The sequence below is a fragment of the Coptis chinensis genome, chromosome 2 (genome assembly GCF_015680905.1).
Source record: "Coptis chinensis isolate HL-2020 chromosome 2, ASM1568090v1, whole genome shotgun sequence".
Lineage (NCBI taxonomy): Eukaryota > Viridiplantae > Streptophyta > Magnoliopsida > Ranunculales > Ranunculaceae > Coptis > Coptis chinensis.
This window is the reverse complement of record NC_141457.1, coordinates 47,271,718-47,297,581: the sequence shown is the minus strand read 5'-3', so window position 1 is coordinate 47,297,581 and position 25,864 is coordinate 47,271,718. Positions and strand designations below refer to the sequence as shown.

Sequence of the window (25,864 nt, the reverse complement as noted above, 5' to 3'; positions counted from 1 at the left end):
ATATATATATATATATTTATCATTTATTATTATTATTTTGTTATTACAATTTTATATTATTAGTTTATGATTTTATATAATATTTTATACAATAAAAAATAAATAAATAAATTATATATTTTATATATTTTGTTATATACCAATCCTTATCAAATGACATCCACACTCTTAGAGTGGTGTATGGCTGTCAGATAGAGTTCACAAGATCATGGCATGTGTCATAAATTATTCGAATTCAAATTTTGTATTTGCCAAAGTCACAGGGTATTTATGTAATTATACATAGAAAAAGACATTAGAGTCTTTTCATTTGTCTTGACCAAAAACTTTACGGTTAAACTCAGTTGACTTGGATGTGTTGTGGCCTTCGAGGGGGGGGGGGGGTAAACATCTAAATGAAAGAACTAGGGGGGTAAAGCTAATTGGCCTAAGTTATGGGGGGTAAACCTCTAGATGAAAGAACTGGGGGGATAAAACTAATTGGCCTAAGTTCTGGGAGGGTAAAGCTAGAAAACTATTAAAAAGGCAAAAGACAATGAAGTCTTTTTACATGCATTGACCAAAAAGATAACAGTTGACTTGAATGTGGTGTGATCTTGGGGGGGAGGGGGGTAAATCTCTAGATGAAAGAACTGGGGGGATAAAGCTAATTGGCCTAAGTTTTTTTTTTTGGGGAGGGGGTTAAAGCTAGAAAACTATTAAAAGGACAAAAGGCAGTGAAGTCTTTTTACATGCATTAACCAAAAAATAACAGTTGACTTGGATGTGGTGTGATCTTGGGGGCTAAAGCTAATTGGCATAAGTTCTGGAGGAGGGGGGTAAAGCTAGAAAACTGTATTTAATCATATAAGTACGGTTGGTTGATCTGCAGACCCAGTTTCACAATAAAAAGCCACAAAGTCCAAAGAAAAAAAGCCATAAAAATAGGCTACATAAAAAGCAATTATTGGTCTTCTCAAAAAGCTATATTTTTGTCTTTTTAATTTTATGGTTTCTTGACTTTGGGACATTACCAAAAGAACTTTTGCCTTTTATCTTCCTAGATTGAAAGCCACAAAGTAGCTTTTAGAAGTGTTGCCAAACTCCCTCTTAAACACCTAAGCTTAAAGGCACTTTGATTGTTACTCTATCAAAATTCAAAAGTATGGACGTATGGTGTTTGCTTCTTCTCTTTTCTTTTGTTTCACCACAGGTTATTGGTTCTTAGTTAGGTGCCCCAAATGATAATTTTAGCTCTGTAAATAATTATGAAATTACATTCCGTTTTTCTTGATACAAATAGGATTGATAGAAGCTACACTTGAAGCAATAAGTGTAATTCAGCTAGTCCTTGGTGCATGCATAATACCACAAGACTCTCATTATTAACACTTCGTTAAGGAAATGCATGCACTTATATATTACTATATACCAACTAGCTTTCGACCCCGTCTTACAAACGGGTGTCATTATATTAAATTATTGTAAAAAATATTAGCAACTATGCATAACTATGAAATATGAAAATTATATTAATTAGTCATTCAAATTTTTTGCACCACTCTTTATAAAAAGAAAGCATCAAACCTTGATAAAACTCATCGACTTCTTTTTGTTGTTAGGTTTAATAATAGAAATTTGATTGAAGTTTTGTGAGAATACCCAATGTGACGAAGATAATATTGAAGCTACTTGAATAGCATGACATTCTTAATTATAATAAAAAAAAAAATTGATAAACACTTCTTAAAATGTAAAACTATATTTGTTGAGACATTTATTCTCCCTACATATAATACAAACATGTTTTAGGATTATTAGTTCAATACATTTGCATCAAGTTTCTGATTTTTCATTAATTATTCTTTGAGGTTAGTTCAATGTAGTACATTCAATTTCTAATTTCTTATTAATTATTATTTGATGTTAGTTCAATGCAGTTGCATCAAGTTTCTGATTTCCCATTAATTATTATTTGAAGTTAGTTCAGTGAAATTACATCCACTTTATAATTTCCCGTTAGTTATTCATTAAGGTTAATTCAGTACAGTTGCATCCAGTTTTCGATGTTTCGTTAATTAGTCTTTGAGATTAGTTCAATGCATTTGCATCCAGATTCCAATCTCCCGTTAATTACTCTTTGAGATTAGTTCAATATATCTGCATCCAGTTTCTGATTTTCCGTTATTTATATTTTGAGGTTAGTTGAACGCAGTTGCATCCCATTTCTGATTCCCATTATTTATTTTTTTAGGTTAGTTCAATGAAGTTGCATCCAGTTTTCGATTTCTCGTTAATTATTATTTGCGGTTATTTCAATACATTTGCATCCAACTTTCAATTTTATGTTAATTGTTCTTTAAGGTCAATTCAATGCATTTGCATCCAGTTTTTTATTTCTGGTTAATTATTCTGTGAGATTAGTTTAATGCATTTGCATCCATTTTTCGATTTCTCGTTTATTATTTGATAAGATTGCATTTGCATCTAGTTCCCGATTCCCAATTAATTATTATTTGAGCTTATTTCAATGAATTTGCATCCAGTTTCCGATTTCCCATTAATTATTTCTTGAGATTAGTTCAATGCATTTGCATCCAATTTATTATTTATGCTTTGAGGTTAGTTCAATGCAATTACATCCGGTTTCTGATCTCCCGTTAACTATTCTTTGAGGATATTTCAATGCATATTTGCATTTAGTTTTTGATTTCCCACAAATTATTCTATGAGGTTAGTTCAATGCAGTTGCATTCGGTTTTTTATTTTTTGTTAATTATTTTTTGAGTTTAGTTCAATGCATTTGCATCCAATTTATGGTTTTCCATTAATTATTATTTGAGGTTTGTTTGATGTATTTGCATACCGTTTACGATTTTCCATTAAATATTTTTCAAGGATTTGCATCCAATTTCTAATTTTCCGTTAGTTATTCTATGACGTTAGTTTAATGCAATTGCATCCAGTTTCCGATTTTTAGTTAATTATTTTTTGAGTTTAGTTTATTGCATTTGCATAAAGTTTTTAATTTCCCATTAATTACTCTTTGAGCTCAGTTATGTATTTGAATACAGTTTTCGATTTTCTTTTAATTATCCAATGTGGTATGTAATACCAACTTCTACTAATCCATCTGTAGTTTCCTATTTTATCTCCTATTTTTTCTTATTTAGTCATAACACGTGGACACTCTAGAAACGCTTTCTCAATTGAAGAGGATAGAGCTATAATATATATATATAAATATGAAAAATTAGATATAATTTTATGAGGCTCAAGGAAATAAACTGGAAACTTACAGGCAGCATAAATCTGCATAACTATAATTTATGAAATTGAGACTTCAGAGAGTGCAGAGTGCACAAGGTAACTTAGCTGGCGAAGACATGTGGTCAACCTACCATCCTCCAAGTCAAACGGCTGTTAATTTGATGCGTTAGTCGTAATTTCTAGGAGAAAGAAGGGCTTTAAATTCAGTCACTTCTATATAAGCAGTGTCCTCATTCCGTAGAACTCACCACAAGTGCTATAATGGCTGATACACTTTTCTCATTCAAATCCTTTTTCTTCTACTATTTCTTTAGAAGACTCTTCAGGAATCAAAGATCATTCAGTAGAAAATGTAGTAACAAACTACAAAGATTCCCTTCTCTTTCTCAAAGATCAGAACTCTCAAACCAAACTGTCATCTTTGATGTAGAGGGTACACTTTTGAAGTCCTCTTCATTGTTTCCATACTTCATGCTTGTAGCATTTGAAGCTGGAAGCTTGCTAAGGGCACTTGTTCTATTTCTAATATACCCTTTCGTATGCATGGTTAGTGAAGAGATGGGGATTAAGATTATGGTTATGGTTTGCTTTTGTGGTATTAAAAAAGAGAGTTTCAGAGCTGGGAGAGCTGTGTTGCCTAAGTTTTTCATGGAAGATGTAGGACTGCAAGGGTTTGAAATGATAATGAAAGGTGGGAGGAAAGTTGGTGTGAGTCATTTGCCTAGAGTGATGGTTGAAGGGTTTTTGAGAGAGTACTTGGAGATTGATGGTGTTGTTGGAAGAGAGTTGAAGGTGTATAAAGGGTATTATGTGGGTCTAATGGAGCATAAGAGGAAGAGTGGTTCTGTTTTGGAGGAACTGTTTGAGGAGGATGGAAAGGGTAGTAAATGTGATGTTATTGGGATTGGTAGCTTGGATAAGCCTCTTCATCACCACTTCTCTCACTGCAAGGTCAGTTCACTCTCTTGTTTGACTAGATTTAGTTGCAATATTACAAGACCATGCATCTCCATCTTATATATTTGGTGATCATACATTTTTTAGTTTTACAAGCCGGCCTCTTCATACAAAATGTTGCATTTAAGTGAAAATATTAGTTCTAGATACTTGTTTAGTTAATAATGTCTATGTATGCTTCCACAAATAGGCAAAATAATATTAATTCTAGGAACATAAATTATGGAGGAGCACCAGTATTTCATTTGTGTCTTCAGTGTAACAGATTACATATATGGCGCTAAAGATTTAGTATATACTAGAGACCATAGAATTTAACACAATATGGATCAAATGATATGATGAAATTGCATATTAGATAATAATAACTGGGAAAATTAAAGGAAATATATATATAATACTACATTTCATGAAATTTATTTCTCACAAATATTCCTGGCCGGGCCCATAAAACAGACTGCCACGCATACTACTAGCTAGACATCACATCCTGCATCAATTCTAAGGAGAATGTTCTCATTAAGGTGTAACGCCAACCTAAAACTTTCTTGCAATTAGTCAAATGATCAACATAACACCACTGCCTTCATTTTCATCAAGTCTCCATCTGCCGTACCCAACTAAATGTTCATCAACTGAATTGAACTTCCTAATACTGTTAGTTGCATGTTATTCTGTTGCACCACAGGAGATCTACATAGTCAGGAATGCAGACAAGAGAAGTTGGCAATATCTTCCCAAGGGAAAATACCCCAAACCAGTTATATTCCATGATGGTAGATTGGCTTTAAGACCAACTCCACATGCCACCTTAGCAATGTTTATGTGGGTTCCATTTGGTCTCTTTCTTGCTATTTTCAGATCTGTTGTTTGCGTTTCACTACCATACCAGATTAGTTCTCCTATTTTAGCTTTCAGTGGCTTCAGACTCCAGATAACAAAACCCAACAACTCATACATTTCAAAGACTAAAAATAAATCAAAGGGACTTCTGTATGTGTGCAATCACCGAACACTCTTCGACCCACTTTATCTATCTTTTATACTTCACAAGCCCATCACAGCAGTTACCTACAGTTTAAGCAGAGTATCTGAACTCCTAGCACCAATCAAGACTGCGAGATTAACTAGAGACAGAGAAAGCGATGCAAAGATGATGAACAAGTTACTGAGCCAAGGAGATCTTGTTATTTGTCCTGAAGGGACAACTTGTAGGGAACCTTACCTTCTAAGGTTCAGCCCCTTGTTTGCAGAACTGGGTGATGAGATTATACCTGTGGCTCTGAATGCTCATGTTAGTATGTTTCATGGTACAACAGCAAGTGGGCTCAAGTGTTTGGACCCACTTTTCTTTCTCATGAACCCTTTCCCTAGATACACTGTGAAGATACTTAACAAGGTATCTGGAACATCCACGTGTCATGATGGGGGTGAATCAAGATTCAAGATTGCCAATTATGTTCAGGAGGAGATTGGTAAGGCTTTAGGATTTGAGTGCACAAAATTTACAAGAAAAGATAAGTACTTGATCTTAGCAGGCAATGAAGGAATTGTGAAAGGGTAATAAACTGGTCGCTACAAGAACAGGCTAATCAGGTGTTGGCCGCCAACTTACCAATGTGTGTGTTGTTTAACTTGGACCTCAAGTTAGTGTTCAGTTGTATGTTTCTTTTATACTGGAGTTATATTCTGTACATAATACCCTGTTATTTTTATTTTTATGTAATCATTCATTAACTACAAGTAATAAAAATTTCCTTATGTATGTTTGATTATAGTCACAGATCATTAGCTACAACTTAACTGTATAAATTGCTGTATTTCTCATGGGATTAATAACCACGTACATCCAAAACCCGTTTAAAACCTGAGATATTGGCAAGGCGTCTTGTTCCAGTTTAAAACCCGGGTTTTTCAAAAAAACGCGTTTTAAACGTTTTAAACGGCGTTTTAAACTTAAAAACCGTTTAAAACCCGAGATTTTGAAAATCTCCCGTTTAAAACTTTTTTTTTTTTTTTTTTTAATCTAAAAGAAAACGCGAGAAGAAAAAGAGATTTTGGAGTTTACCTTTTTGAAGAGTAGGCTAACAATTGACTTATTGAGACAGTTCTATTTTGTTTTGGACTATTAATAATTGGAAATTTTAAAGTTATTAACTTATTTGTAGTACTTGATTATGCCGTTATGGTTGGTAATTAGTAGTATCTTATTTAGAGTCGTGTTTTGGTATTGAATCTAAAACTTCTAGTATTTTGACGAGTAATTATAATTTGATATTTTCATGTATTTGAATTTTCTTTCATTTGTATTATTTTTATTTTTATTTTATGTGCCTATTTTTTTTTTTCACTCTTATAAAAAATCAAACTCCTTATTTATTACTAGCCTATTTGTACGTGTCTCTGCCACGTAAACAAAAAAAATGGCATGACCTGTAATATTTTGGGTTTGGCAAGGGGCAAAATCGGAAAAAAAAATAATAGCGTGATGAATTTACTGTTGAAACTCTCGTTTTCTTTAACAATCTCTGATTTTATTTTATTTTTCATTAATTTATAGACGTGAAACTACTATTTTACCCATGCAAAAAACAAAATAAAAAAATAAAACAAACAAATGGCATGAGCTGTAATATTCGTGTTTGGAAAGGGGCAAAATTAGAAAAAAAAATAATGGCGTGATGAATTTCACTGTTCCTCCCACCGTTTTCTTTAAAGAAGTTAGATATTATTTATCATCGGTTTTTAATGTTTCTTTTATGTATTATACGTTTTAAACCCGTTTTGCCATTTTAATCCCGTTTTTTATGCCCTACATTTCTTTATGTTTTTTTCTGTTTTTTTCCCAATACGTTCCGTTTAAAACACGAACTAAGTTTTTTCAAGTATACCATTATAAACTCGTACCGTAATTGGTGACAATGCATACTACTAACATTTGTTTGTTGTGTGTACTGGTTGGCAAGTAAACTAACAAGTTTGCTCTCAATTTTTTGTCAATTGTACTAATTGTATCAATATACAGTAGATTAGACAATACCCCCGGTCTATAACATTTGCCTTGGACGATATGAGTGCGAGATAAAAAAAAAATTGAATCAACAGTGGCAACGGGTACATGAGAACATCACACTAAAATATGCGCGAGTAGCTTGTTTTAATCCAAGCTCGATGTAGACAAATTAAACCACACAATGGTTTCATCATATCATATACAAATATAGTCAGTACAACATCAAAGCATTATACATTCTAAATGATTTAATGTTTTTCCACTCCTCGAGTTTATTGATTGAGATGAACCAAATACTTTAAAATGTGCTTAGTTACAGTGCACCACCTTTATATATATATTTGTTGATTTCATTTTTTTCTTTTTATTGACTATTGACTCCTGTAAATTGCTTTAGTTATCAAACAGATAACATTTGTGCGGAAGGATAATGTAATAATAGTAATCATTGGGTGACCTAACAGACAACATTTTTGTGGAAGGATAATGTAGTTATTCAAAAAATTCAGCATTAAAGGCAGTAAGTATAATTCAGCATTAAAGTGGATTACCATGAAGATCTATATAAGAAGTCAACTACCATTTTTCATTAATTGTGTTAACTTAGCAAACACAATTCAGCAGCCAACTTTAACATCGATTTGGAGCTAGGCGCGAGAAACCTTCAGAGTCCGCTCTAGAGAGAACCACTGGCGACTGATCCAGCCTGAATCGTCTGAAAACAGAAAAGATATAACATAGTGACTCCAACAAAAAACCCAGTCCTGAAAATTACCCAGTTTTAACCAAAGTGACTGCATAATTTATAGAGAAAAGGCACAATTCTGTTGTCTGATATAGTTTAACACCTGCTAGCTGTCGTGCCAAATTTACATATGAGATCAGAGGAAGTCGCTCTATAAGTTTAGGGCCACGGTATTGACACCCCTGTAAATAAATGGGACTAGCACCCTTCCATTAAATACACAAAAAACATTAACTGCAAACAGTTGCCGCGGGATCGCACAATCCATTTTATTGGGTTGCCACGAGATCCTATATTCCACGGAAGGTGGTTGCTGTGGATTTTTTTTTTTTTTAATTTTTTTTAATAGCCACAGTAAAAAAAAAATTAGTTGTCGCGAGATGATTTTGTTTACTAAAATGGAGTCTTTGCTTGTATTAATTATCAAAACTATATATTCTTCATTAATTTGATCACAAACTTTTCTTATAGCATATGAAAATATTTGCCGCGAGATAGCAAAATTATAGCTCGATTGTATATTTTTTTTGTCATGGTTTTGGTGTTGTTTTTTGAGTATATAAAGAAGCTTTAAAGAAGAAAATGAGGTATTCATATGTCGTGTGTGTTCAATACGCAAAATTTGAAATGAAAAAAAATAAAAAACACAAAAAAAAAATATGTCGCGGTAACTGCCTGCCGTAGGATATGAGATCTCGCGGCAACCCAATGTCGTAGATTGTGCGATCTCGGAGTAACTGTCTGCCGTGGGATATAAGATCTTGCAGCAACTGCCTGCCGTATAACTATGAGTATGTCTGCATATGGGATGTAAAATGACATATAAGAAATAACTATTATTGTTTTACTTTTTGTCAAAGGAGTGTTAGTCCCATTCATGGGGGTGCCAATACCGCGCCCCTAAGTTTATAGGACTGAAGCTCTAAAGGTACTAACATGACTATGACTTTAGCACTTCTTTTAGCATGTACAGTAGGGATGCAAGTGGATATCCAAATATTCGAATCCGATTCGAATTCGTATTTGAAATATCGGATATTATCTGAAAATTTTGGGATATCGGATTTGGATTCAGATAATTTTTTATGTCCGAACTAGTTTCGGATACGGATTCAGATAATCCAAAAATATCCGATCCGATATAAAAAATTAATAATTATTATATATAATTAATAAATTAATTTATTATTGTATAAAATATTATATAAAATCATAAACTAATAATATAAAACTATAATAACAAAATAATAATAATAAATGACAAATATATATATAATAGTTTTTATAATAGTTTATATATATATATATATATATATATATATATATATATATATATATATATATATATTTATAATAGTTTTTATAGTGGTAAAATGAAGTATTCAAAGCAAATAATATTCTTAATTAATATTAATTTTCGGATCGAATATTATCCGATTCAGATATCCGAAATCAGATTTGGATAATTTTTTTAATATCTGTCGGATTCGGATATTAGTATAAATTTTCGGATTCGGATTCGAATACAGACATATCCGAATCCGAACCTATCTGTTTGCACCCCTAATGTATAGTAGACTTGCTCTTCATGAAAAAGAAACATTATATCCCCTAATGTACAGTGGGCTTGCTCTTCATGAAAAAGAAACACTATATCATTGTTTTTATGAAAAACCACTAAAAAGGGAATCAAACTTTACACTTTTTGATAATATGGGAACCAAGCTTTTTATCCAGACAGTTTGGTCCTTGATTTTTCCAATGTAGGAACTAATTACCTATTCTATCAAATTTCTCACACACCGTTTCCTAATTCGTATTAATTTTCAATTTTTTTTCTTCTCAAAATGAAATGCATGCTATCGTGGTGCAACTTTAAGTACGTGGCTTAGAAAACACACGCACACACTTTCTCACATGATAACAAAGAGTATTTCCTAAATTAGAGTTTCAATGATTGAAAATAAATAAATAAATTTAAGCAAAAATCAACTGTTTTTTTAAGTTAAAATCTTATTGATAAGGATAACGAGTTTTACAAATGATTAAGACATACGTGCAATAAACTGCGCTGCAAGTCCTTTTTGAATAGCAAATCATATCATCATAAATACAAACTCGTTAGAATCAGTTGTCATTAATGTTACTGTCCATAACTTTTTGCAATCTCTTAAAGAACTCAACAGACTGTTGTGCAAAAAAACCAAAAGTGTCGAAACTGAACGGAATAATGGAACAATACTGGTTAGCCCTACAAGCATCTTCGTATTTCTCAATCTTCTTTGTCACTGCTCTATTAGCTATTTCTCCCACCTCAAAGACTCCATTTTCAAGGCCTACTAACGGAAATGCTCCAGTTACATCAACGCATATATGCTTCCCCCCAAACACTTTTTTTTTTTTTTTTTTAAATCTAGCTAAATTATTCCAAAAAAAAAAAACCTAGTTTGGAGTCCCAAAGTTGGAACCCCTAAATCGTGGAGTGCGAGATAGTTGTTTCTTGGCTAATATCGAAGTGAATTCTATTTATTTTGTTGAAGTTTGGTATATCGACGATTCTATTTGAACCAAGTATCAATTTTTTAATATATTGTCAGCCTGCCTTTTATTTTGAGAAGAAAATAATTGGAAATTAATACAAATTAGGAAACTGCGTGTGAGAAATTTGACAGAATAGATAACTAGTTTCTAGATTGTAAAAACACATATTTATGATAGCGGGATCTTTAGGAGGAAAATTTCTCAACCGAACTGTGTATTTGTAATCTCTCTATTTTATGATTTTAGAACCACCTCCCTTAATTATTCTAATCAGCTCCCTCATTTTTAAACAATTTACCAAAAACTCTCTCACTTTATTGAAATTAGAATTAGCTTCATATTATTTAAAATAATTTAGAAAACCTCATTCACGTCACTCAAATTATATTCAACCTCTCCTAATGTTTTTATATTATTTTTTAGATTATAACTAGAATTCAAAAAATCATACTATGAGAGAGATGTTAGAGCGACAGGTTTAAAGATTTGAAAAAACACCGATGCGTAGCACAGTTCGCATACTCGTTTATCATGGTATCAAGAGCTTAGAGAGATCCTAGGGCAAACACGATTTTTTTTTCTTTTTTCAGTTTTTTAGCCTCGAGGAGAGATCATGGCTGGCGGAGAGGGAGACCAATCAAAATATCCTTAATTATTCGAATCAGTTCCCTCATTTTTAAACAATTTACCAAAAATTCTCTCACTTTATTGAAATTAGAATTAGCTTCATATTATTTAAAATAATTTAAAAAATCTCATTCACGTCACTCAAATTATATTCAATCCCTCCTAATGTTTTTATATTATTTTTTAGATTATAATTAGAATTCAAAAAATCATATTATTAGAGAGATGTTAGAGCGACATGTTTAAAAATTTGAAAAAATACCGATGCGTAGTACGGTTTGCATACTCGTAGATAATTAGTTCCTACATTACAAAAATCACACAATTTGGGTATTAGCGAAAAAAAAATTGGTCTCCATATTATCAAAAATTACAAAGTTTGGTACTCTTAGTTTGATACTTTTTTAGTTTTCATTGTTTTTAAAAACAGTTGTTCTTCTTTTTCCTCGTGCTACATAAAGTCTATCGAATGTATTAGATATTAGCAGAGTGAAGACGTGCAAGGAATGCCATCTTTTAGTCCACGAAGGTTATAGACGGTAAAATATATTACATTGCTTGTCTAGCATTCCAAAGCCGCTATCATAGGTCTGCGATGATCTGTCCATAGGGTTCAACGTAGGCCTGTAAGCAGGTAGTACTATGCCTATAAGAGATAGCTAAATTTAACAAAAACCTCTTGAATTTATGACTGAAGTTTTTAACATAAAAGCAGGGCCTTAATTGTGGATGGAGTTGACTGGTACATAGAAACTAGCAATTAAGATGCTGCAAACGTATAGCATGGTGTACCAAAAATATTTTTAAATTTTAAATGGTTTCTTTTCCCTTCTTTATTTGCAAGGATCATAAAACATTCTGGTGGTTTCAAACGGAAATGGAAGTTATCACAAGGGTTTTTTTTTTCGCACAGGTCAGGAATTCAGGATATATTATTAACCTATAATATAAAGCACTACACCATATCTGTTGAAAAAAGACACTTTTGGATGTCGTTTTTTTTAAAAAAAATACACTTTTGGGTGTCGTATGGTGACCCTTTTTTTTTGTAGTCTTTTTTTTTCTACAACACTTGACAAGTGTCTTTTTTTTTTTTTCATTTATTTTTTTAAAAAGGCTGAATCAGGGCCAAAAAATGCCCCTACAGTTCAGAGCATCGAATAATAAAACGTTACATCAGTAATAACAAATTTGAAGCGTGCAGTAATAGACAAAGCCCAGTTCTCATCCATCATCAAATGGCTAATAGAAACAATTTTATAGCCTACTCAGCGACTCAGCCTAATAGCAATAGTTAAAGGTTCCCATCAAGAAGTTACTCAGCTCCTACTAACAAACCATCGCAGCTTCTTTTAGTACTTTTACAACAGAAAATTCAACCAAAACATTTAGTCGTTAAATGGTACTAAGTTCAGGATATCCATCCATAGAAACAAAACAGAAAATAGTGTATTCTTCTAGTACCAATCGCTTTTAAGATACATCAGATCTTGATGGAATTCTCCATCCTCGACTTCCCGCCTCAACCTGAAACAGATAATAAGATTTCTTTAAAAACAGAACTCTTTAAATGCCCGAGACCGAAAAGAACAAAACACTAGTGACAACAACATCTGAAAGAAACTGCGCTTGTTAAAATCTGAAAGAAAATGAATGTAGAGATGCAACCGCTGATCATTCAGGGTTAATGGGTTCTCTGGAAATTGAATCCCCTGGCATGTATGTCAAAGTGAGCATGGATGGAGCTCCTTACTTGAGGAAGATTGATCTCAAGATCTACAAAGGGTACCCAGAGCTCCTCAAGGCATTGATGGCCATGTTCAAGTTTACTATTGGTAAGAGAATATACATTATAGGAATTACGTTATAATAATTATTATCTGAGAGATGATGTTGTTACGTTGATTCTGAGGTTACGTTGCTCCTGAATCCTAATCTGGACTTGTTCTTTGTGTTTATAGGTCAATATTCAGAGAGTGAAGGCTATAATGGGTCAGAATATGTACCTACATATGAAGACAAAGATGGTGATTGGATGTTAGTTGGAGACGTTCCATGGGAGTAAGTTCTTATTCCTTTCATGCTTACCACCATTTTTTTTGGTTTCTTCTGTCATTTAGTATGAAACTTACACGGTTCTTTATCAATCCTACAGAATGTTTATCTCTTCATGCAAGAGGTTGAGGATCATGAAAGGATCAGAAGCTAAAGGTCTGGCTTTAGGATCAGAATCCAAAATTGTCGCAATAAGGTTCTCGGCTACGTTTTTCTCCACATGCATTACATCCACATTGTGAGGACTAAACAAGAACTGTTAATCACGAAAACACACAAATTACAATGATGTATAATGATGTACGACAAGCCAAATTAAGAAATGGAAAATTAAGCTACCTCCCAATACGGCAAGTCAAAGAGTTTTGATCTTTTCGACCATGCAGTCACGCCCTCATCATCAACATTTTTTTTCCCTTTCTTTCGTGCTACCTTTCCATAAACCGTTTCAAAACTTTCCACTTTGCTTTTTTTACCTCGGAACCACTCAATCTTCTTGGAGCTTCCCATGTTCTTCCTTCCCATCAAATGGTATTTTTTGTCGCCTAAAAGGATGATCCTCTGGAAGAAATCTCCTAGTGCCCATATATGCATTCTTATTCCCATGTTTTAACCTAATTGAATATGTCTTTTCGCCGCATGGAGGACAACCATAATTTTGCACCAGTCTTACAACCCGATAACATGCCAAACGCAGGAAAATCATGTATGGCCCACAACAAAACTGCTTTCATAGTAAATGTGGTGTTACTATGAGAGTCGTATGTTTTGGTGCCTGTAGACCACAACTCATTCAACTCGGAGATTAGGGGTTGCAAATAGACATCAATGTCTTTCCCTGGACTACTTTTCCCAGGTATCAACATGGACAACATAATAAACTGTTTAACCATACAAAGAGATGGCGGGAGATTATATGGAACAATCATAACAGGCCAACACGAATAAGAACTATTAGAATGAGAAAACGGATTAAATCCATCTCATCGCAAAGTCCCAGACGGACATTAAAGTGGCTCAAAGAAAATTCTGGCCACTTTGCATCAACGTGCTCCAATTGAGAGAGTCAACCGGATGTCTCACTCTATTTTTAATCAACCACGGCCCTCGAATGCCATGTCATGTTCTCCAATCCATGGAACACTAAAAAAAATATATACATATATTTCATTAAAAACTGATTGATTCAAAGGGTAAGAAGTAAATGCGATAACGTACAAGTATTGAAGCCAAAGTCTTACCTATACAATCTTTGTAACCTAGGTATTAATGGGAAGTATCTCAAGACTTTTGCTGGTACGGGTTTAGCCTTTTTCTTGTCTCAGAAGATCAACAGCTTCAACATTCTTCCATCTGCTCACACCACATTTAGGACACTCTTGAAGAGCTTCAAGTGTTTTCCAATACAAAATGCAATTATTGGGACATGCATCGATTGTTTCATAGTCCATACCTAAAGATTTAATCAGCCCTTTAGCCTCATATACGAGGCGAGAGGCAATGTATTATCTTCGGGAAGAATATCTCTTAAGTATCCAATAATTCTGTGAAGCTATTATCGGACCACTGATGTTTTGTCTTGAGGTTCATCAACTCAACTGTTACTGATAACTTAGTCTTTTCTTGTCTGCATGAGGAATATATTGGTCTCTTCACATCCTCCCACAAATTATTGAACTTCATCTCCTTTTTTAAATTAACTGGATTTTGGTTACATTGTTCATTATGGCAATCGACATCCACATTTTCATCCGAACTAATCTCATCCGAACTTATCTCATCCGCATTGAAATCTTCATCCGAACTAATCTTATCTACGCATTCATCCAAATCATCAAGTTGGACAGTCCTAAGCTCTTCATTCACAAAGTTAATTTCTTGAGGATGGGTATCTTCGGGAGAGTTATGAGAGGACGAACCAAAAGGTTCAAAATTCCCAACATTGTTTACAAATGACTCCCCATGAAAATACCATGTAGTGTAAGACTCATCAAATCCATAACGAACCAAATGAACAAAAATGGTTTTTGGATCAACCATTCCACGAACATTGCAACACTTGGCACACGGACAAGAAGACCAAGTTCCTTTTCCTAAACTATCCCTCATGAATTCAAGGAATGATTCGATTCCATCTAGATATGCATCACTCCCCACTTTCCTTCATCCACTCTCATGCGGGCGTGACAAACTCATCCCTACTTAATGCAATATGTAGATAAGTACATATTATTTCACAACATTATGAACAATCAATAACTAAAAACAAAATAATAAGTCTTCATTATCCATTTAAACTCACAAAAAACTCATGAAATTTTCGCGATGCTCATTCAAAAATCCTCGCTAAGTGCATGGAAACTAATAAAACATGTCAAAACATCAAAATAAAGTAAACCCAAGTCGGCTAAACAGCATATGCCATTATCTATTCTGAAAATACACGACAAACAAAATAGTTACACTAACAATTTTTTGCTAGCAGCAAAATCTGAACCCTGGCTTTGATATAAACAAGTAAACAACAATAAAGAAATGGAAATGTATAATAAGATCATTATGTGTGCCGTACAACGTGACAACTGAATCTCATTGTTGGTCAAATATGTTTGGTTAAGAAGTCCAAGTTGGGCGTTGCACTGTCAATAGATATTAGAAATAGATATTAGAAGTCCAAGTTTAACTCATTTTCATTTTCTCTATCTAATGATATTAGAAATACATGATTTGATATTGTATCCACTTTGTAATGTAAGGTTAGCCTGTGGAGAAGCAGCAAGAGCTTATACACAGTGTCTTTGTAGTTTTGTGTAGTAGACCTGAAAATGTAAGCAACTTCGTTGAAGCTGATTCGATATTTGGCCCGGTATGTTATGTATCATGTTTTATATTCTTGTTATTGCTTGCTATAATGTTTACTTAGACAAATTTGTTATGGAATACAAGATTTTATGTCTAGTGATTATATATAAGATCCTCTATAGTTTGATATCCATTTTGGGTACACTAGTAGGAATATGTTTGTTGAGGAAGAGATGGGGAACCTCGAATATGGACTCATTGATTTACCTAACTAGGCATGCCGCATTCAAATTGACTTGGGCATATACTGAACATTTTGTCCAATGAGGTCTAGGTATAATTTGTCGAGGACCCAATTCAAATAAAACCAAATTTTATCCTTGACGGCCCACTGCAATCCGTTCTTGAACAACCACTGTTCAGCTTCTTGGTGTCCCTTCATACAGAAGAGTTTCAGAAAAGGTTTTTTTTTAAACTAAACACTAATTTGCCATTCATTTTCATTGCAAGCCTTCAAATATTATTGAGTTAGAGAAAAGAAATGAAAAGAAGATATAGAAAGACATACTGTGGGAAGATATTGCGAGCAACACGAAGTCCAATAGCCACTCCCCTAGCACACACTGAGCAAGGAAATTATAAAAACAAAACAAGCGTCGCGAATTGTTCATAAGGAACCGCTTCACAATTAGGATAAGCTTTTGCAAAGCAGCAGATTCACTATATGCACCAGGTCCCTAAAAACACAAAAAAACAATTTAATCTTAAATAAACACATCCTAATTATTTCCAACCATTTAATTTCACATATAATATATATATATATATATATATATATATATATATATATATATATATATATATATATATATATATATATATATTACCTGTAAGCAACTCGAAGAAGACGAGATCCCCGATTAATCGAACTTCGACAAATCCGTTCGATAACGCCCCCAAAAAAAAAAAAGTGAATAAATCAATACTGATAAAGATTATATGAATTAATCTTTAAAAAACGTTAAAATCTAAACGAAATCGCTTAGATCTGATAAAGAGATTGTAGATTTGATAATTGAAATAATTGAAATTACCTGAAGAGATTGTAGATTTGCTGAAGATAGCGATTTGAGGATCGATATGAAGATTTTGAGAGTGATTTTTCTTATTTTGAGAGTGATTTGAGGATCGATATGATGAGAGTGATCTTCTTTTGAGAGTGAAGAGAACGAAACAAGTTTTTTTTTTATTTTGGTGAGAGAGAACGAAACAGGTTAGGAGTGATTTTATTTTTTTTTTATTTTGGTGTGATAATGCGATCCGACGCTTAGGAGAGTTCAACGACACGTGGTGGGCGTAGTCACACAAAGACAAAACAAAAGTGTCGGTAGCTTTGTCTTTTTTTTTTAAATATGGTGTAGTGAAGAGATGTGGATTACAACTATTCATTTAGCTACAGGAGGTTCCTAGTCAAATCGATAGTATGTCCTAAACTGGCATTCAACATATGTGATGAAGCTTCTCTTAGTGTGTGTTACCCTCCATTCAAGCTTTTGAATTGCTCTGACCCTCCTAGGCTTTAATGACCATGGAATGTGTTCACCCTTAATTGCTAGTACAACTATCATTAAATCACACTCAATCCACAATTTCTTCCAGCTTATATGAACTGCTTTCTCTACTGCCAATATCACTGCTGTACATTAGAAGTGCTGCATTTGAGTCTCTAAATATTACTCCCGCTCCACCATTGTCTGGGTTCCCAATAGATGCACTTAGACATTTAGTTATCAAGTCGAACGCTTCTAATCCATTACAAGACCAGGACAACTCTTTAGAGAGATGTGTTGGGAAAAACGATATCAATCGATCCCCACTAAAATAGCTTACACTTAGACAATCTACTACTCCAATCTAAAAATCTAAACTTTCACTACAACCAACAATCACAACCTAAACTTTAAAATTAACTATCACAAACAAGCAATAGCAATGTAAAGTAATTTACCACAATGAGACACAAGATAATGATGTCTACTTCTACAAGAGCAAATCCTTTTATAAGTGTGGAAAAGAAGATTACAATAACTCCTCTCAAGTTTATCCAAACTTATTAGATCTCTCTTTACTAATCTCTCTTTACAAGCTTTATATCTTTGCAAGAGTTTTCTCTCAATTTTGGTTGCTCTCAAAATTGGGTTTCTCTCAAAGACTTCTCTTACTAAAAACTGAACTTTGGTTTTATAGTAATTTGAAATTTCGATGTAAAAATAAAATCTCGATTTACTGGAGAAAAATCAGAACTCAGTGTGTAGAGGCAATGGGGCAGGAGCCCTTTGGAACAGGCACAGGAGGGCGTGCGCGCCTCTTTCTTGACCAAATTCCACTAACTTTGTTTTGCGAAAAAGAGGGGAAAAAAAAACCTAACTTTTTTTCTTAGGCAAGGGGGTGTGTGCCCCTTGGGACAGACATATGAGAGCGTGCGCGCCCCCTTATTCTCTTTACACGAACAATACATGTTAGAATCTCTTTGTTATATTTCAATCTACTTAAGAGTGAGCAAAGTGGAGGTGGAGAACATTGAGTGTTCTCTCCACTTTTATGCTTGGAAGATAGTCCCATATTGCCTAAACTTGTTTAATTTGCTTTTGGAGCAAGTTTCGGATTTTTGTTTCCAGTAAGTTTTCTATTCTGTTTCTGGAAACCGACTGTGACTCTCTATATAACCAGGACTGTGCGTCCAGATCAAATATACTTACAGAAACAGATCTCGCACAAACAAAACCCTAGCTTCTCCTTCTCTTCTTACCGTTAGCTGCCAGAGAGAGTAATTACGCCGTTCTAGAGAAAAGTCTGATTAGTGCAAAACCAGCCTTCTGTAACCATTGAATCCTATGAGGAGAAGACGCCATTGTAGCCTTTCTGCACCAGTGGAAGGGGCGAAATCTTTCATTAAGGACAGTCATATCAATGCCTTGGTTGTTCACTATTTGACTACTATTCCTTCTATTATACTCTAGTTGCTGTTATCATACAACTATTCTAACAATCTTAAGAAAAGAATTTTGTAGTAGAACAAAGGAGAGTACTTTAACACGGCAATCAAAAGATAAGTCTTTTACTTTGAGTTATTGTTTGTGTTATTAGGTAATGACTTTACAATTTTCTAATAATTTCGTTTTTGTTAGGGAAACCAATTAAAGATTGAATCTTTATTTATCTTTTGTGGTTTATCAAACCCTATATGGTTGTAGACCTTTCTCCTATGTTTGTGTCAAATCTGAGATTTCTATCAAGAAAAACATCAAAGTTTGTCTTTTTGACAACTGCATCACTCCTTACAAAAACTGCTATAACTTTTAGCTTAGAGATCGGTTATGCAATCCGCTTCTTGTGTTGGATAGCTGATTCAACGAGCTTTCCAGTGGTATAAGGCTTGATACCCAATTCATCTTGAACTGATTCAGTGTTACAGTTCTTTTGAACTATTGTTCTGGAAGGAGGAAAATATGGTAATCCGGTCTTTCAATCGGTTAGGTATCATATTCTTTCACTCTTTGCAATTATTTTGGTTTGATTATATGATGATATAATTGCCTTGAGTTGCATGCTAGTTTTTATTCTTAGGAGGAAAATCCCTAAGTTTAAACTTCTTTAATAACCTAGTCAACAAATTATACGTGTTTATCACTAAGATATTAATTGGTTTGGCTAGAAATAGTTTGATATTAATTTTCTTTGTATATATGTAGATGTATGTAGATGGTCTAAGAGAGACCTTAAAATAGTTAATATCAACCACACTCAAATCTTGGATAGTAATTATAATATATTCAATGCATAATTGTTTACCTCTATTGAGTGTACGTGTTGTTAGAGACGATGGTTATAATTGTAATGTTGTAAAAATACATGTTAGATGAACTAACTTGTAACTTATATCTAATATAGCATATGTTAAGATTTTGTAACATGCTAGCTTTGGATATTAATCATCGTGGATTTACTTTAAACTTGATGATAGTTTATTGGTAAATTTTTTCTAGTTGAAGACAATAATAAGTTGAGCCATTAGATGTTGTGGTAGTACTTGAGGTCTTGTTGATAGGGTATTCTATCTTACTTGAGCTAACGTAAGAAGAGGAGGTGGAGTCCTTAGTTGTTTTGCATATTCAGTGGCTAGATTTGCTTAATATCATATATCTTTTGTTGTGAGGGGTACAGTTAAAGTTTACTTTTCCTGAACCTATGATATGATATTAACCATGTTTGGCATGAATGCATTATTTAACATTGGCATGAAGCTTAACCATGTCATATATTATTAAGTAATGAACATCGTTGTCTACGAGAGGACACACTATGAGAACCAATCAATATCCTCCTAAACCTAATCTAGTCAAAGAGATGTAAGGTTATGGATTGTCTTCGTAGACAATATCCTCCAGTGACTATATATTTTAGACAAGGAGATGTAACACTTGTAGATTGTCTTATTAGGCATTATCCTCCTATGAGTATAAATAAATAGCCAAGGTGATGTATAAGTGCGTAGATTGTCTCACTATGTAAGTTGGAATGTTGAATGATGAAAAGAAGAATGATAATGATATTATCTTGGATAAAACCTTTTTCATCTAATTCTTATATTCTTTAAAATTCAATAGAATTATTTGTGGATTTCCTTTCATATAGATAGCATGACCATAATATAACTATGTTTAATATGATCCATAATCATAGACTTGAGTAAAGTATATTCTTGTCATAAGAGTGCATATTATTGTCGTTGTTTCTTTTAGTGTTTGTAGCAGTATAATGTGTTTTGCATATAAGTTTGATTTGGTTGAGTAACCATTGAACTGTGGGGGGTTGTGACCCATATGCATGACATTGTTTTACCATAGTTTACCTCACAAGATAATTGGAAAGACACTAATCGAACTACAAAGTATGGAAAGGTCTTGGGTCTATCCAAAAATGCTTCAAAATGTGGGGGGTGTATTGCCAAGGATATTGTGAATGAATCTAAAAGAAGTATTTTTGAGACCTAGAACTATCTAATAGATGTTCATTTGTGAAACTCATAATAGTGATGTTTGTTTTCAGTTATCATAAGTGAGAACAATCTTGTAGATACCACACTATTATTGAATGTCTTATATACTAATTTTATTTGAAGTTGTGCTTTCTGTGAAATTAGCATAGAGTGGTTGAATGTTCATAATGAACTACATAAGAGAATCCCATAATTTCTGAACAAAAAATTTGGAAGACTATCAGTGAGTATAGCCACCATTCACGGTGATGACGTTTATATGTTTATTGAGGAAGATACATTAACCTATAAGGAAGTTGTTTGTCTATGAGAGAAGTGTCATTTTCTGAAGGATACAACTCCTCTAAACTGGACTCTTGATTTACACAAATCATTAAGGGGAGGTAGTTAATCTACCTATTGGGGGATCTATAGGTTGAACTAGATCTTCAAGAGAAAACTAAAACGTGATAGTTGTATTGCAAAATACAAGGCTAATAATAATAGCCACGGGGTTTCACTCAGAGAAAATATTTATACTATTTTGGAACCTTGCTCATGTAACTAGAATTTCTTCTTCAGAATTCTAAAGACTCTAGTTGAGTAGTTGTGAGGAACTACAATATCAAGTAGTACCAGGTGATGAGCTTAAGGTATACAATTTAGTTAAATCTTTGTATGAGTTTATTCAAGCGCCTATAAATGGCATGAGCAATTCAACAACATATTGGTGTCGTATGGATGTCAAAGTACCGTTGTTGATAAAGATGTGTACTTTCTTTAGAGTAAAGCGAGACATATATGTTAATCTCTCTTTGTTTAGATGATTTAATATCATGAGTGCTAGCATTGAGAATGTGTATAAGATAGAGAAATTCCTATTTGAAACACATAATAGACCGTCATTGGAAATGATAGTTCATTATGTTGTTAAACTCATTTCTGTAACTGCTATATTCAGTTGTCAAGATGTTGATATTTGAATATGGTTGAAGCCCACAGCGTACCTTAAACTAGACTGGCCGGATGGTATAGGGGAATTTCGGGCACTACAGAATTGAATGACTGGTGAATATAGGAATTATAACTCATGTTGGTCTCATTATGTTGTTTTAGCACTTAGTAAAAATATTTTCATTGAAAAGTATGGGTATTACGTTAGTAAGACTGTGTCAACACTTTATGTGGCAGATATCCATCTTATGAAAAATAATCTACTTGTGTTTTCTCATACTAAATATGTCAATATCATTGGCATCCTATTGTACTTGATGGATTATATATGTGAGACCATTGCCTATATTAATGGCATACTGAGTTGATAACCCAGTGCTCTTATAAGGACATTGGATGTATAGTGTCAGATTATCCAAGTACTATAGCGGAGCCATTGATTATGGACTTATGTTTAGTAGATTTCCATCATTGTTGGAAGGGTAATATGTTATAAACTGGATTCAGTAGTATTTATGTGTTTACCCTTGGTGGAAATTGATGTGATGATGCTAAGAAGATTATCAACCTCTTGGCAAATCTTCTCATTGGCTCTAAACAGCCTCTTGATGTGTATATGCTTTGCAACTGTCTCATTGCAATAACTAAAACATAAAGAAATGTATGCAATGGGAAAAGGATATATATAAGTTTGAGATATAACCTAATCAAGCAGCTGCTAGAGATTATGTTAGGTTGAATTTAGTTTGGCCACATGTCTGACCACACCACTTTTTGGAGGCAAGTGGTTATACATCGATGGGGATGGGACTTATGCCCATATATAGGGCGACACTGACGGTAATCCTATCTATGTGATTGGAGACCCCATGAAGTAGGTTCAAAGGGAAAACAAGTCACTTCGAAGTCCTGCAGTACTATCGTCTTATTTTTATGAGACATCCCACCCTATAGCAAGATGGTACTATAATATACATTGTATAACTAGAATTGCAGTGAGTAAGGATGAGTTCTTTAACTCTTAATGGATTCCATAGCCCATATTTTTTTAATGAGGTGGTGTATTTAAACTGCAATGTACACCTGATGGAAATCCACCTACGTGAATGTAGAACTGGGTCAGTTCTTATGAGTATTCGGGCAAGTACTCTAGAGCATTCATGGAACACAGGCAACGCAGGGCCAAAAAACGCAACACCGCAGAACTGACATATAATGAAAAAGCAATGTGGGTGCATGTCATCTATTTCACTACAAGGGAAGTTGGTTCAAAGATTTTTTAATCTACCGCTTTCACGTGAGAAAAGACATGTTATCCTATGATTGATTCAAGCCGGAAAGGCACCAGTATCTTAGGCATTGCAATTTCATTTCTCTCTCGCATTTCGTAAACCCTTTCTTTTGTAATATCCTATTCCAAAATAGTGGGGGACTATAAGTATTTTGAAATAGTAGGGGATTGTTGGAATCTCTTTGTATTATTTCTATCTACTTAAGAGTGAGCAAAGTGGAGGCGGAGAACATTGAGTGTCCTCTCCACTTTTATGCTTGGAAGATAGTCCCATATTGCCTAAACTTATTTTTCTTTTAAAGCAAGTTTCAGATTTTTGTTTCCAGTAGGTTTCCTATTGTGTTTCTGGAAATTGACTGTGACTCTCTATATAACCAGGATTGTGTGTCCAGATCAAATATACTTACAGAAACAGATCTCACACAAACAAAACCCTAGCTTCTCCTTCTCTTCTTATTGTCAGCCGCCAGAGACAGTTATTACACCGTTCTAGAGAGAAGTTTGATTAGTGCAAAACCAACCTTCTGTAATCATTGAATCCTGTGAGGGGAAGACGCCATTATAGCCTTTCTGCACCAGTGGAAGGGGCGAAATCTTTCCTTAAGAACAGTCTTATCGACACCTTGGTTGTTCACTGTTCGTCTACTGTTCCTTCTGTTCTACTCTAGTTGCTGTTATCATACAACTATTCTAACAGTACCAAATACGACCCAAAAAATAACAACTTCTTATTTTGCCAATCTTCCTCATGTGAGGGATAACACCCAACAATCTCCCCCTCCCGAGCCATGAAGGGGGATACCTCTACATATTCCTAAATCAACAGGAGGAGTGTGCTACCATTCTAGCTATAGCACAACAAATATGAAACTTGCCTTTCGGCAAAACTTTGGTCATCATATCCCGACCCGTTATTATTGGTATGGATCTTCTCAATGCACAATTGCTTCTCTTCGAAAACTTCTCTAATCCAATGATAGCGTACATGTATGTACTTGGATCTAGAATGAAAACTCAAATTCTTGCTCAAATGGATGGCGATATAACTTTTACACAAAACTACAAACTATTTCTGCTTTATCCCTAGTTCATGGAAGAACCTCTTCATCCATAACATCTCTTTGCAACACTCAGTGGCTGCAATATACTCGGCTTCTATAGTGGAGAGGGCAACACACTTTTGCAATTTCGATCGCCAAGAAACTTCTCCCCCTGCAAAAGTAAATAGATAACTGGAAGTGGACTTCATCGAGTCAACATCACCTCCCATGTATGCATCTGTGTAACCTTTAAGTAAGGTCTTACTCTCACTAAAACACAAACACGCCTTGGAAGTGCCCTTGAGATATCTCAATACTCACTTAACACCTTCCAAATGCTCTTTATCCGGATTTGACAGAAATCGACTTACAACACCAATGGCGAAAGTACTATCTGGTCTTGTACACACCATTGTATACATCAAGCTGCCCATTGCGGATGCATAAGGAATCTTTTTCATTTCTTTCTTCTCATGCTCACCTTTTGGACACATATCTTTGGTCATGCGGAACTGGCCACCAAGTGGACAACTGACTAGTTTCGCTTGGTCCATGTTGAATCTCTTCAACACCTTCTCAATATAGCTTTCTTTAGAAAGCCACAACTTCCCACTCTTTCTATCACGAGTGATCCGCATACCAAGTATCTACTTTGCTTGACCCAAATCTTTTATCTCAAAGGACTTACTCAAGTCTTTCTTCAACTTGGATATTTTGTTGATGTTTTGGCTAACTATCAACATATCATCGACATACAACAAGAGCACTATGAAATCCCTATCTGGAAACTTCCGAACAAACACACAGTGATCGGATGCAGATTTCGTGTAGCCTTGCTTTACCATAAATGACTCAAACTTCATGTACCACTGTCTTGGTGCCTGCGTTAAACCATACAAACTTTTTCTTAGTTTGCATACCAAATGCTCCTTGCCTTTGACCTCAAACCCCTTTGGTTGATCCATGTAGACATCTTCCTCAAGATCTCCATAAAGAAAAGTTGTATTGACATCTAGTTACTCAACCTTTAGGTTCATACTTGCGGCCAAACCCAATACCACCCTAATAGAAGTCATCTTAACTACAAGAGAATTTTTTTCATCAAAGTCAATACATTTCCTTTGACCAAATCCCTTCACAACAAGGTGAGTTTTGTGCCTTGAATGTGGATTATTCTCCTCATGCTTCACTTTGAAGATCCACTTATTCTTGAGAACTTTTCTTTTTTTTAGATTCTCAACTAAGTCATAAGTGTGATTCTTATGCAAAGAACTCATCTCATCTTGCATGACCTTCAACCACTTCTCATCGTCTGTACCTTCAAGAGCCTCTTGATAGTATATATAAGTTCTCGACCATCAGATAGTAAAATATATGTATGTGGTGGATACCTGGTTGAAGCTTATCTTTGTCTCTAGGACCTCCCCACCTCATCTTCTTGTAGCTTAGGAGGATGCACTTCTTCTTGCTCAGGTGGTGGTTCATGCACTTCATCTGCATCTTCCATCTCAATAGGTTCAATCCCATCATGAGTAATAAGATCATCATCATG

General features: G+C 34.2%; 2 protein-coding genes and 1 long non-coding RNA gene across 3 annotated transcripts; 2 read left to right on the top strand and 1 right to left on the bottom strand.

Moving 5' to 3' along the window:
- The first annotated feature begins 3,501 nt into the window (after positions 1 to 3,501).
- LOC147516305 (putative glycerol-3-phosphate acyltransferase 3) lies at positions 3,502 to 5,971 on the top strand. The gene is made up of 2 exons (XM_086594570.1): positions 3,502 to 4,200; positions 4,895 to 5,971. The coding sequence occupies exons 1-2, from the start codon at positions 3,511 to 3,513 to the stop codon at positions 5,768 to 5,770; spliced, it is 1,566 nt and encodes a 521-aa protein (XP_086450696.1). The 5' UTR covers positions 3,502 to 3,510; the 3' UTR covers positions 5,771 to 5,971.
- Positions 5,972 to 12,353: 6,382 nt separating this feature from the next.
- LOC147516303 (uncharacterized) lies at positions 12,354 to 16,717 on the bottom strand. The gene is made up of 2 exons (XR_015211007.1): positions 16,558 to 16,717; positions 12,354 to 12,659 (listed from the first exon to the last, which is right to left on the bottom strand). It is a non-coding gene; the product is annotated as an uncharacterized LOC147516303 (long non-coding RNA).
- Positions 12,700 to 13,360, top strand: LOC147516304 (auxin-induced protein 22D-like; the record flags this gene model as incomplete). The annotated part of the gene is made up of 3 exons (XM_086595005.1): positions 12,700 to 12,967; positions 13,094 to 13,193; positions 13,288 to 13,360. Coding segments are annotated over exons 1-3 (321 nt in total), but the record flags the coding sequence as incomplete, so codon positions are not given.
- Positions 16,718 to 25,864: the final 9,147 nt, after the last annotated feature.

What these genes read in the sequence shown, in the direction of transcription:
- LOC147516305 (XM_086594570.1), top strand. Translation starts at nt 3,511, where the DNA reads ATGGCTGATACACTTTTCTCATTCAAATCCTTTTTCTTCTACTATTTC. An exon ending in ACCACTTCTCTCACTGCAAG is followed by an intron (nt 4,201 to 4,894) that starts GTCAGTTCACTC and finishes GTTGCACCACAG; the next exon opens with GAGATCTACATAGTCAGGAA.